The following is a 13038-nucleotide window of genomic DNA, read 5'->3' as shown; positions in this document are numbered from 1 at the left end:
AAAATTAAATGTAATTGTCGTTTACCCATCGAAAGACTCGTAAACTGGTAAATTTAGGTTCGGGATGTTACAATCTCCCCTCCTTATAAAAATTTCGTCCTCGAAATTCCATACTGTTGAAGTAGAGATGGGTGCACACGCCAATCCATAGTAAACAGTCATGAAGATGAATAACACATCAATCCTACAACAGTGGCGATGATAAGACACAGAAAAGATGTGCAAGTCTGCTCAAATCATGTAGAAATTACCTTCAAAGCTGATCCAAGGCTTGACCAATTAGGACAGGGAGATCAACCACTACACCATAAACTTTCATTTATAGCGCTCAAAAAACGCTATCATAGGATACGATAGCATTTTAGTAAACGCTATGTCAGCCACAGCTATAATAGGTCCGAGGTCTATCATAGCGTTTCCGCAAACGCTATGAAAAGATCAACATTCATAGCATTTTGGAAGCGCTATTGTATAGACTTTTGATAGCACTTCATAAACGCTATGTTAAACATTCCATAGCATGTAGTGAACTGCTATATTAAACAATCCATAGCATTGACGAAATGCTATAACTGCATATGCTACAACATATAAAAAACGCTATTGTTCATCATTCAATAGCATTTTTATGGTGATACAATACATTGTCACAATGTCTTGGAAATACAATAATAAGTTTTCACATCAAAAATGCACAATTTTCATTAATAATCTCAAGAGTAACAAATATACAATGTGACATCCCTAAATTACACAAGCACTTCATATCTCATCCAACAAGCTGGTATTTTCCTTCTATATTAATGATACAAATCTTGCTAGAATTAACCCACCAGCAATCGTCTTGGACTTTCTTTCGATTGTCCACATGAAACTTAGCTGAATTTCTGATATTTCTTGAAGCTTTGAAGGCTAATAAGACCTGTTAATTTGTAAACCTTCAAGAGCAGAATTTAATCAAGTTCAACTACAAGGTAAAAGAGATGCATGATGCATTCTTACTTCTATCCGGGAGTAACTAGGATCTCTAATAGATAGAACATATAACTTCTTCAGCAATAAATGATCTTACAGAAAGAACCTACTTTTGGAGCTATGGAAACAGAACTAATGAATTTAATTTATCCTCTCAATCATATAATGAACATTTAACATCACCCAGATATAGAAGTTATGCCTAAGAATTACTAGTCAACCACATATGAATTTGAAGGGTCAAAACATGGAAAACTGAAAAACCACATACTCTGAACACTTCTAGTTTCAATCAATTGACAGCATTCCCACTATAGCTAGCTCTCTTGTTTCCCACTGTACATAAGTGCACTTATTTTCCATAATCATAGCCATCGAAAGATGAACAATTTCTTCAGAGATAACATTTCTTACTATCTATACTATTAGGTACTACCTTACCACAACAAGCATCAGTCCAGTATGACTACAAAGAATTTCAAACATCATAGAACAACTGTGAAAAACCAGAAAGGACAAAACTAACCTGCCAACTGATTTTTGATAGAGCTAAAGGCGATATCCCATCTCTTGTCTTGTCAGTATACTTTTACAAACTTTTGAGTTGGCATTTGTAGGGGAATATATATCAAACTTATGGCATGTCTTTCTAAGCCAGATAAAACCTGTGTCAAACATAACCCAGAAGAGAAATCGTAAAAGCACCATGTACTATCAAGAGATGCAGTCATGAAGTAGTTACTTGTGGCATGTACGGTAACAAGTGATGACTCAAAGACTACATTGAGGATGTACTAATGCTAATTAGAAAGTAGCAGACTAGATTTCAATCTAAATAATGAGATAAGTAAATTGAATAGTGCTGATTCACCAACATTTGGTCTTCCAACAATTGCAGCTCTTGGAAGATGGTCCCGGATCTGCAATTGAAAATTAAATGGTTTAGAGAGTATTAATTTTCTGTGATTCTCTTTTATTTCATTGAAAACCGACCATAACTTATGGTATTTGAAGAAAAAAAAAATAGTCCAATTGCATTGTAGAAAACTAGAAACCAACAGTATATATCTTTCCCAAAAATAGAACCAAAGTATACAGAACTGATGATATATGCAAGTTGTACACATGACACCTTATTAACTAATAACAGTAATGCTAATCTTAAAAGTTATACTGATTTTAGTGATGCTTAAGATTCATTTTGCATGACAGTAGGCTTTAATTTGTAGGTACAATATTTCAGTATTTACAGCAGTAAAATAAAATCTAAGCATCATACCATCATTTGTTTACTTACAGTCTGAATTAGAGTTTTAATTGTAGTTTCCTGCCTCCTCTGCTTTCGGCCAATTTCATCTTGATCAGTTTTCTCATCCCTAAAAATCATAAATAGGCAACGAAATGATGCAGCAGACTTAGTCCATATGAAATGATATGACACATAATGAAATACTACTCTTTTGTCATTATTGTAGTCCATATTAGAAATAAAAGCAGCACATGCTCTGGAAGAGTTGGTGAAAACATCAACCTGCAATGAAGGCAATGTTCATTAATGTCACCCAAGTAGGTAAATAGATTAAAATCACATCAGAATGCTGGAAAACACTCACCTGAATGATCCAAGATGAGTTGTGGTATATGTAGCTTGTCTTAGTAGTCCAACAGAGAGACCCTGCACATAAAAATCCCAATTAGAGAATCTAATCTGACAAGCTCTAAGTAACTAAAGTTCAACCAAAAAAATTCTTCCACATTTTGAGCCTCAAATCTGATGTGCATTGGAAGGCAGCCATCATGGATGTGCTAACCTTCACAGATGATGAATTTGAAACATGGTAAATAACACATTTTAATAAACATGTAACAAGCGATACTGTTAAGTAAGAACTTATCTTTCTTCCCATGCAAAAATCCATCAAGGTAAAACTACAAATAAAGACCTTTAGTTTTCAAATCTCATGTTCCAAATGCATGCACACTGAGTGACTGAGCTGATAGTGTAGCTTATCCTATACAACTTTGAAAAATTTAACAACAAAAAGAAACACAATTTAGAAGGAGAGAAGAGAAATATGATACCATATGCATAAACATCAGTGTTCAGAAGTGTGTTTCCTTGTTTTGTTGGATCCCTTTGCCAATTGTGAAGCTGGAAGGACATGGTTCAGGAATCAGGACTGTATTTCCTTGTTTTGCTGGATCAGATATCATGCCATCAAGGACAAAGCACTTTAGCAAAATAATAAACAAAACAGCAAAACATCAAGCCACATTACTTATCAGAGAATCACTGAGATGCAAACTATCTGGAATATAGATGTATTTTTTATCTTCCTCTCAACTATAAACTAAACAAAAAGAGAAAATGGAGCTAATATAAAGCTCCCACCACCATTCTGTGGCACAACACAATTAGCACTGAAGAACAACTCAACTAAAATACACAACCTGATATCTCATATATTACTGTTGGGTCATGGATATATCTTTTCTTTGTGGAGCACTAAACATCCTTTTCCTGCCAAAAAGTAAAGAGGCAACGTTATCATCCCTAAAAGTTTAAAAATAATGCATCAGAATGATATAACATCAAAAAATAAATAGACAAAGAGAGGAGGGCAAACAAAACCTTAAGAATGAGGGACTGCCATAAGAGAGGAATCAACCCAAATCCCAGAAATCGTTGAGTTCCAGCCAGGACTGACAGAAACGACACACCCGTCTTAGAATGGAAGACGGAGGAGTTGAGTGCGTTCTGGAGAAATGGGTGTGTTGGGTTCGTGGGGTTAAGTGTACGAGACGACAGCGACTCCGCCGCTTTCGTCACCTCCTTCTCCAACAACTCCTCCTCAAATCCCTAAATGGAAAATCAACTTCAGACTGAAAAATCAATTCCATTTCCCATTAGATTACCTATATGCTAATCAAATCAGTAAAAAAATTTAACAAAATCAAGAGAAGGCAAGAATGGATCATCACCTTCTTGACAGATGCAGACCAGGACAGAGTAGGACCCAAGAACACAATGAAGAAGAAAGGACCGCAGAGACCCCAATCCCTGAGAGCCTTTTCGGGGTCCACACAGTAGGGGTTGGGAAGACGACGAGCTTCAAATTGATGACAATACGACACAAGTCCTCTTGACGGTATCCCAAACCCAGAAGCGGCGATGTTGATGGGGCCATTGTTGTTGGCGGCGGAGGGGACGCGAGGAGGGCGGGAACAGACGGCGGCTGCTTGGGCTTGGAAGAGGAGGGAGGGGTCGGTTGGAGAGGTTAGATTGGATGAAGGGGGAGGAGGAGACGGGGATGGAGGCGCGATGGGGCTGGGAGGCTTGGCGGGGAGGACGGTGGCGGGGCTCGATTGGATGCTGGCATTGATTTGGTTTTTGATCTCGTTGATGTCGGATTGGGAGGAAGGTTGGAGGGGAACGGTGTCGCTTTCGCTGTGGTAGATATAAGGGGAAGAGAGGAAAGTGCACCAAAGGGTGTATATAAATGAGATCGTCCTTTGGTTGGCCGCGAAAGGATGTTTTTCACTAAATTTAAACCCCGCGCTTCTGTTTATCATTGCCGCTTTCATTTTTGGGGGTGGTGCCTTCTTTTGATAGCGTTTGAAAAGTACAAACGCTATTGAATTATAACCAACTTATATAACATAGCACTTGTGAAAAAAACGCTATGGTGAAAGGCTATGAATGAGATCTTTTCTTGTAGTGAACCCTTATAAGAAACAATTCTCTAACTGAAATCTAGCCAATTATTGCGATCTGAATAATTCCCATAGCGTTCTTACTAAATTCAGTGTCTTAGTAGATAGATTTACTTTCACTCATTACTAACAGTCCTTAACAACTGAGGGAGAACATTGTCAAAGCATTATGTTTGAAGCAACCTGTAAATGGTTCAACTATATGAGCAGAAACACCTACTAAAATTTCCAGAATAAAAACTCAAGGCTAAATTAAGGTCGGTTACTTGAACGAACTACACCTTGAAACTGCATAACGAAAATCAAATCGTCTTTGGGTTAAGTTTTTCCCTTTGCAATCTTAAGTCAACGACTGGAGCAGCTGATAATTCCGACAATCTCAATTACACAAGCAACTAAAAAACATATACTTAAAACCCCAAATTAATCAATGTTCCAAATCGGATACCTTTGTCTTACCTAACTATGTAGTAGTACATACTCACAAGTACACAACTCCTACGTCAAGAAATTTAGGTCAAATACCAGTCTAGATAATTCATGGTATCATTATCACAAACTATTCAGTTTGAATAGTAGCATTCATACTCTTTTCATATAACTCGTACAGTGAAGATCCACTTGTTCACCAACATTTCCATAATCATTATTTTCCGAAAAGCCATAACACAAAACAATAAAGAACATCAATTCATGCATATTGTTTTCATACCCAAATCTCAACACTTTTCCCAAGGTCATAGACCTTCAGTCCTCGAGCCACACAGTCCCTTGGAGCAAAACATTAAAGGAGTCGCACTGGACCCAAATGTTACACAAATCTCAACGCTTTTCAAAACAAATCGAAATCAATTATTTCCACAATCATTTGTTTTCCAAAAGGCACAACCCAAAACAATAAAATGCATCATTCATGCCTATTGTTTTCATAAATCCACAAACCACCAAAACATATATATTTCACGTAAATATATATCTATACATAGTCATCCGCTCAGGAATGCCTACTAATACCAACTATAGTTTGCAGTTACTAAATAACTCTCAAAGCAATAAGGGTAATTCCGTTCATTAATGAACCTTGTGAGATTACTCACCTCGAAACTCCCGCTGCGTCTTCCATACAGAACAAAGTAGCCAAACCACTCAAAATAGCTGTCCAATGAATACCTCGTCACGTACCTAAGGAATTACAGCTTTGATTCAGTCAACGAATCACAAGGTATGTTCGAAACCCGAAATTGAACCAAAATTCCCAAGGTGATGCCAAATGAGGCAAAACCACATCCGAGACCACCCAATGTCTCCGGAATACTTATACGATCGATATGTCAAAATCACAAGTCGATCGGATGCTCAAATCCTCACAGATCGAATCATCAAACGGTCCGAAACTGTAAAAATTACAACTTAATCATACGATCTCCAAATATTGCATATTATATATCGAAACGCTCGTATCGACGAGTAGAAGATATATAATACTAGAAATATCCCTTACATGGCCGGAAGGCAGCCAAAACGCCGCCACAGTCGGCGGTGCAACCACCACAACTACCATCAGCCAAAACTCAAAACCACAACAATCAAGCCATCCAAAAGTATTCATCATGAAGAGTAGAGCAACTTTCATACCTGGAGCTAAGTCTGGTTCGGCCTAGATAGTCCTAGATCAAGCTCATAAGATAGACCAATCGCTGCCGTCTGATCAAGCTCCAGATTCACTGTGCACCGCTGATCTTCAACCCTTGATCTTCCACTCCATACGCAAAATCGTTCTTCAAGGCAGGTATGAGGATGATCAGAAGGATGAGGAGATTCCAAAACCAAGAAGGATCGGCCGAGACGTCGCCGGAAAAGTGGATTTCTGGTCGAGTCCCGATCGCGTCGACTATAGCTACTCCGATCTCCACCTTCCGGTGAACCACCGTGCAAACCAACACCACAGGGAGGAGCGCACGGAGGAGGCGAACTGATCTGGGCTCGTTTGGTGGTCTGCCGTCGCCGGAGCTCGCCGGAAAATCCAGGTCGGATGCACCGGGTCTGGGTCGGGTCAGTCGAAAATCAGGAGAGAGAACGGAGAGAAAATAGAGTTTCCGAAAATGGAAACTTACCAAAATGAAAATAGTAACTTTCCCGCAAGGGAAACCCCTATATATAGTAACTTTCCAAATTTTCAAACGCTCATAACTTTCTCATACCAACTTCGATTTCCGTGTTCCACAAGTCCACCAACTCGTATCAACGCGCTCTACGACTTTTGTGAAGGAAGTTTTCGGAGAATCCCAACATATAAAAAGTCAACCTTTGGCAACCCCCCTAAAACCATATTCTTCAATTAATTATTCGCCCGAAACACTTCCGCTCCATCCACGAGCCACAAAACCGTTCAATAACCACAATTTAGATTCCTGAAAATTCTCAGAAAATAAATACAAATTTCCGGGTCATCACAAGAAGATAAACGTGTTTGATCAATCAGGTGATGGGTTTAGGGTTTAGGTTGTTGCATACTCTTCAATGTGATCAATTGAGGAAAGTTCATGTTATAATTTTTTTTTTTCCTTGGATGATTGCCACAAGCCTTGATAGATCTTTAAGATTTAGGAGAATCAGATTAAGGAAGTTGATATAGGTGTTTCTAATTTGTCATCTAGATGATTAATGATTTCTAGTCCAATTTTTGAGATCTACATGTTTCTATGTGATCAAGGTTTGGCTTTGATTTTGCTTTCTGTTTCTAGATGCTGGATACCAACGGAGTTGATCATTGCTAAATTCACTATACCTTTTCAAATGTAAAAAACAGGAGTGAGGGGGGAATTTAATCTAGATACATTTTGCTTATATATACACTATTCTTTTCTTTTTTTATTGAAGACCTCTTTTCATTTATTTGCATGCAGCCTCAACTCTATTTCAAAAGTGCAAATTACTCTGCTAAGCAAACAATCATTTATCTGTTGTCTGCCAAAGCTAACTAAACTTCAGGTAAAAGCCTCTATCTGTGGATTGTTCTTTGAATTTTAAACTTCTCATACAATAGTTCCTCTGTGTATGGGTCTGTTTTTTCTTATGTGAACATTGTAAGCTGTTTTGTAATGAGATTAATATGAAATGTAAAAGAAAAAGCTCATCACTAATTTGTCATGTGTTTTCTATTCATTTGTTGTGTCAAATTAAGAATCTGCTTTTATGAATTAAGAAATAAGTATGAATTTAAAGTGAGCATTTCAATGGTATGAATTTAGTATCATCTGATTCTAGAACAAAACTATACTAACTAAAAATATGCATTGGTCTTTCAACAGCTTTATTCAGAATGTTAGATGGCAGAATCTGGTTTTTGTGAGGGTTTCTAGAATCTAGGATCTGCAGGGGAATTTTGGTCGCAGAGAGTTCTTTCTCTCTCTCTGGGCTCAGAATGTGTACAAGTCACTCACATGGTAAATATAAAGTTTCTTCGGCATTATCTAACTGAAGAATAACCTGATGGTCTGTATATGTAGTGATCTATTGATAAAATAGTGAAGTTTGATTCTAGAATAAGACTTTATTAAGTAAAGCTATTGATTGGTGTTTGAATAGGTTTATTCAGAATGTTAGATTTTATAATAAAATGCAAATCGCTTTTCTCTTTGTGCATAAATTGGTCATAATCGGCCATGGTCTACAAATTGGTTAACAATAATAAACCCCCGCGACATAGCGCGGGTACCATTTCTAGTGATTACTAATGCTTCTTTTATTACGTTGTTTGGTGAATCCATAGATATCGAGACAAATGCATCCATAGATGCGGCAGATTCAGCAAATGCAGCAAATTGCCCAATCCAAGAATGTGCCATTTCAGCAACCATCTACTCCTCGTGCTGGTATGGACATGGTACAGGACAGACCAATGGTCCAGGTCAAGATTGAAGCTCCATTAGAGTTACCCATGGATAGTAATGCCTTCAACAGTTTCAACAACAGACATCCACAATTGCAATTTAGGCAGCAGCAAATTCCTGCAATGTCGAATCCTACAATGCAAAATGTTCCTGCTCAGTCAGAGAATCAGTCTAGACTCTAGACAGATATCTCCTTCACAAATTGCACAAATTCAATCACAGTAAGGAAAATCTGATGGAAGAAATAAAGTTCCTGAACCTTCTTGTGAATGACTATTCACTGAAACTCTAGAACTCTCTCATGTGTGCAGGAACGCCGGTGTTCTTAGGGCTCGACTAGTGAAGGTTGAAGGTTTCCAGGAATTAATGGGTGGAGATGCTTCATCTAAGCATGATTCAAATGAAAATAGGCTGACCTCCCCAAAATAGCCCCTCCTCATCAAGTAAATAACTTGACAGTGTCTGAACAGTCAGTATTCACTCCCCACATATGTGCGTGCTACCTGTTCTAACCTTCCTGTTCATGTGTTACATATGTTGAAAAAGCATGTCTGCTACGCATACTAACCCATGCTTGGTGCATGATAGTTTGCTAACAGTAATGGACTTTTTTAACAGTTTGTAGGTATAAGTGTTTAACTTATTAATTGTGAATTTAAGGCTGCGCAAGGGCCGAGCTAGGCAAAATATGATTTTCAAATATATTTTTTATGTGTAAATATTTCAGAAATTAAGAAAATATAGGGAAAATTTTAGGAAACTCTGATGAAAATAGTATAACATATGAATTTTATTTTGATATACTTTAAAATTACAGAAATTTCGACAATTTCGGAGAAATTTAAAACTTAGTTCAGACAGATGCTTCACGTAGTGTTCATGTGTTTCACATAGTTTAATATTCATCACTCGATCATTATTGGAGAGGTTCAGACGGATGCTTTTCTGGACACACCTAACAAGATGATTGAGCAATGTGTGATCAAATGCGCACTATCAACTTGGTGCTGTGTACTAGCGTCAGAATTCAGATCTACCACTGCAACTAGCGTCAGAATTCAGATCTACCACTGCATCAAACTAAAGGTATATTATAATATCTGTTCAAAAGAAAAAAGTTATATTATAATAGTATATGTATTATTGGTACTATATATTTTTATAATATATTTTTAAAATACTAGCAGTAACCATCAAATATTTGTGTTGACTAAAGTTTATACTTTATAGTCACTGACCATCAATAAGTTGACTGTTAGGTCATCAATTGCAACAAGAGCATTGGCTGTTGGAAAATTACAGGAGAGAAAGAGCTCGGAATGTCTCCTAATGCTGACTGTATCACTATAATCCCAAATTTGAGGAAACAGTTAACTATCAGACTTAAAAATTTAGGCTCTAAAATCTTGTTTAGAAAGAAAAACTAAATCTCTTAAGCTGAAAACAACAAGCTGATTAACAGAAGTAGGAATGTAACAATAAGTAATTGACAGAAGTAGGAATGTAACAATAGGAAGATAAGGAACACACAGTAAAGGAATTCTAGCACACAGAGATAATCTAGACAATGCAGGAAGCTAATACCAATAAGTCATTATGGCCACCAATAATGGCATATCCTAAGGGCCTACTCACCTCCATTATTGTCTCTTATCTTTCTCTGGTGAATCCCAATGAAACAGATCGTGGTATTTTTTTGTTTCGGTTTTTGGTAAATAAAAGTAGAGAAACTTTTGCATAGAGGTTGCCGCATCACGTGGTGGTGCGGCCCTCCAATTAGAAGAAAGAATTTTTTTTTTTCCCAACCCGTCTCTGATTTTTAATGTAAAATATTTAAAATACTCCCTTACTTGGACACTGATTAGATAGCTCCACTGTCACGTGGTGCGGTTGCCGTACCTAAGTCTCTCTCATAAAAGTAAACCTCCGTGCTACAATAGTTAGCTAGGTTGACTAATAATGAACCTTGATTTTCTTCCCCTCTGGTTTAGTACTTTAGTAGTGTCACAGCCAAGTCTAAGCTAATAAGATGAAGATTTGGGAATGAGATTACTAGTGTAACACCCTCATATATAGTGAAGCTAGCGAACTGGTTTCCTCATACTAGGCAGAAGAATGGAGTCCATCACTGTCCCCCCCACCATGGCCAACAATAACAAAGACAGTAAGCTTCATATAGCCATGTTCCCATGGCTAGCCTTTGGCCACATGATCCCATATCTCGAACTCGCCAAGCTGATAGCCGGAAAAGGCCACAAAATCTCATTCATCTCCACCCCACGAAACATTTATCGCCTCCCCCCTCTCCCGCCAAACCTCTCCACCCTAATCTCCTTCGTGAAGCTTCCACTGCCTGAGAATCCGAACCTTCCAGAAGGTGCCGAGGCCACCGCGGACTTACCCGAAGACCAAGTCCCGCATCTCAAGATAGCCTACGACTCTCTTCAAGAACCGATCACCCAATTCCTCAAGACTTCAAAACCGGATTGGCTACTCTTCGACTTCGCCCCTTACTGGGTACCGGAGATAGCCCAAACTCTCGGGATTCCGACGGCCTTCTTCAGCATTATGATCGCCGCCGTTTTGTCCTTCCTCGGGCCCACCTCGCCAGGAATTCCACCTGATGACCGTAAGTTACCGGAGGATTACGTAGTCCCGCCCAAGTGGGTGCCATTTTCAGCCACCGTGTGCTTGAGGTTGTTTGAGGTGCTTCGGCTCTTTAAAGAAATAACCGGAGACGAAACAAACGTCTCGGTCGTGTATCGGTACATGAAAATACTGCGAGGCTGCGACGTGATTGCTGTGAGAAGTTGTGCCGAGTTTGAACCGGAATGGTTGGGTCTTCTGGAAGTTACTCACGGAAAACCTGTTCTACCGGTTGGTGTACTCTCCACTACGCCAAACACCGACGAGGACGACAATGAAACGTCGCGGTCGATAAAGGACTGGTTGGACCGGCAGAGCAAAAACACGGTGGTGTACGTGGCTTTCGGAACTGAAGCAACGCCAAGTCAAGAGGAAGCGACGGAAATAGCCCTAGGTTTAGAGAAGTCCGGTTTGCCCTTCTTTTGGGTGTTGAGGACCAAACACGGCGAGGAAGCGGTAAAGTTGCCGGAGGGTTTCGAAGAGAGAAATGAAGGGCGGGGAGTGGTGTGCAGGAGTTGGGCCCCACAGGTGAAGATACTGGCTCACGACTCAGTGGGCGTGTTTCTGAGTCACTCGGGTTGGAGTTCGGTGGTGGAGGCATTGACCTTTGGAAGACCGCTGGTGTTGTTACCCATGTCGAATGACCAGGGGCTGAATGCGAGGTATTTCGAGGAGAAGAAGGTCGGATTTGAGTTGCCGAGGGACGAGCAAGACGGGTCGTTTACCAGTGAGGCGGTGGCGGAGTCGCTGAGGATGGTGTTGGAGAAGGAGGAGGGAAGGGTTTACAGGGACAGGACCAAGGAGTTGAAGCCGTTGTTTGGAGACAGGGAGAGGCAAAATGTGTATGTGGATAAGTTTTTGGAGTACCTTACAACCCACAGAGGATGTAGAACGACATGATGGGCACGTTATTGCATGATTCAAAGTTTCAAACCCATGCAATGGTCACATACTTCTTTGAACTCTCTTAATTCTGGGATTTCTATGTTTCTTTTTGGATTTGAACTTGTTTTTCACTATTGTTGTCTGCGATTTTGTTGTTGTTGTTAAATGTTAAACTATTAAGCAGATGAGTGTGGAAATGGCAATAATTGAGTTCGTGGGATACTTCGTTCTTTCGTTCTTGGAATGTATGCCAAATTTTTGCAGATCAACTGTTTCCCTTTTGATTATACTTCTTTGATCGATATACGGTCTCATATCGAGTCAAACACTTTACATCTGTTGTTTTTGTGGTTTGTGGCCCTGGGTATGTTTACTTCCCTAATGTGGTGAAGAGGATACAAGTGAGAGTTTAGGCGCTCTATGGGAGAGTTCAAAAAACAAAATTCTAAAGCAAAACCAATGTATACAAGATAAAACAGAGCCAATAAATCAAAGGTTGAGACGTACGGTCGGTATCTTGTTGCGGGTAGGATAGGAATCCTTCTTATTAATTTAATGATGTTTGGATTTCGATTTTGTGATGAGTCCTTAGTAGAAAACTTTCATCGTTCAAAGTTGTGTTACCCTCATCATACTATCATACTGAACACTCCGACTATATTTGCCCAATGAGTTCAACCAGTGGCGGATCCAGGATTAATGAAGTCTTGGGAGGGCTTGGATTTCTTAAACAATACACACACACACACACCAGCAATGCCTCCACATCCTTCTGCTACAAATTCTTTGCCCCAATTGCTTAGTCTGCTTGCAAGAAATTCCGGCCAGAAATCCATTTTTCCATTCACCAAACAACAGCAATTCCACCAGCTCCTTCTCTGATCAAAACCCAATTCCTATCTTTAATAAAAGCACCAAACACAAA

At 39.2% G+C, this 13038-nt stretch overlaps 2 protein-coding genes and 1 pseudogene across 9 annotated transcripts; 1 reads left to right on the top strand and 2 right to left on the bottom strand.

Annotated features, from left to right (window-relative positions):
- Positions 1–698: 698 nt before the first annotated feature.
- LOC121048936 lies at positions 699–3445 on the bottom strand. 8 transcript variants are annotated; one of them, XR_005806217.1, is made up of 7 exons: positions 3427–3445; positions 3058–3173; positions 2589–2650; positions 2273–2506; positions 1847–1895; positions 1502–1753; positions 699–938 (listed from the first exon to the last, which is right to left on the bottom strand). XR_005806217.1 is itself a non-coding variant. In XM_040514262.1 (7 exons), exons 2-6 carry the CDS (start codon positions 3137–3139, stop codon positions 1525–1527), a joined length of 543 nt encoding a protein of 180 aa, XP_040370196.1. In that variant the 5' UTR covers positions 3140–3173; positions 3427–3445; the 3' UTR covers positions 699–938; positions 1502–1524. The 8 variants fall into 8 exon arrangements, 6 of the variants coding, with proteins under 6 accessions (XP_040370196.1, XP_040370197.1, XP_040370194.1 ...); XR_005806218.1 differs by having other exon boundaries at positions 699–922; XM_040514262.1 differs by having other exon boundaries at positions 1502–1640.
- On the bottom strand, positions 3218–4548 carry LOC112183923 (annotated as a pseudogene).
- A 6014-nt stretch (positions 4549–10562) lies between these two features.
- Positions 10563–12335, top strand: LOC112186251 (UDP-glycosyltransferase 91A1). The gene has a single exon (XM_024324609.2). It carries the CDS (start codon positions 10698–10700, stop codon positions 12126–12128), a length of 1431 nt encoding a protein of 476 aa, XP_024180377.1. The 5' UTR covers positions 10563–10697; the 3' UTR covers positions 12129–12335.
- The last annotated feature ends 703 nt before the right edge of the window (positions 12336–13038 follow it).

This window comes from Rosa chinensis, chromosome 2, assembly GCF_002994745.2.
Source record: "Rosa chinensis cultivar Old Blush chromosome 2, RchiOBHm-V2, whole genome shotgun sequence".
NCBI lineage: Eukaryota > Viridiplantae > Streptophyta > Magnoliopsida > Rosales > Rosaceae > Rosa > Rosa chinensis.
Note: the sequence above shows the minus strand (reverse complement) of the source record. Positions and strands in the feature narration are given on the sequence as shown.

What these genes read in the sequence shown, in the direction of transcription:
- LOC121048936 (XM_040514260.1), bottom strand. Translation starts at nt 3,139, where the DNA reads ATGTCCTTCCAGCTTCACAATTGGCAAAGGGATCCAACAAAACAAGGA. An exon ending in ACTCATCTTGGATCATTCAG is followed by an intron (nt 2,507 to 2,588) that starts GTGAGTGTTTTC and finishes CCTTCATTGCAG; the next exon opens with GTTGATGTTTTCACCAACTC. An exon ending in TGTTGGAAGACCAAATGTTG is followed by an intron (nt 1,754 to 1,846) that starts GTGAATCAGCAC and finishes TCCTCAATGTAG; the next exon opens with TCTTTGAGTCATCACTTGTT.
- LOC112186251 (XM_024324609.2), top strand. Translation starts at nt 10,698, where the DNA reads ATGGAGTCCATCACTGTCCCCCCCACCATGGCCAACAATAACAAAGAC.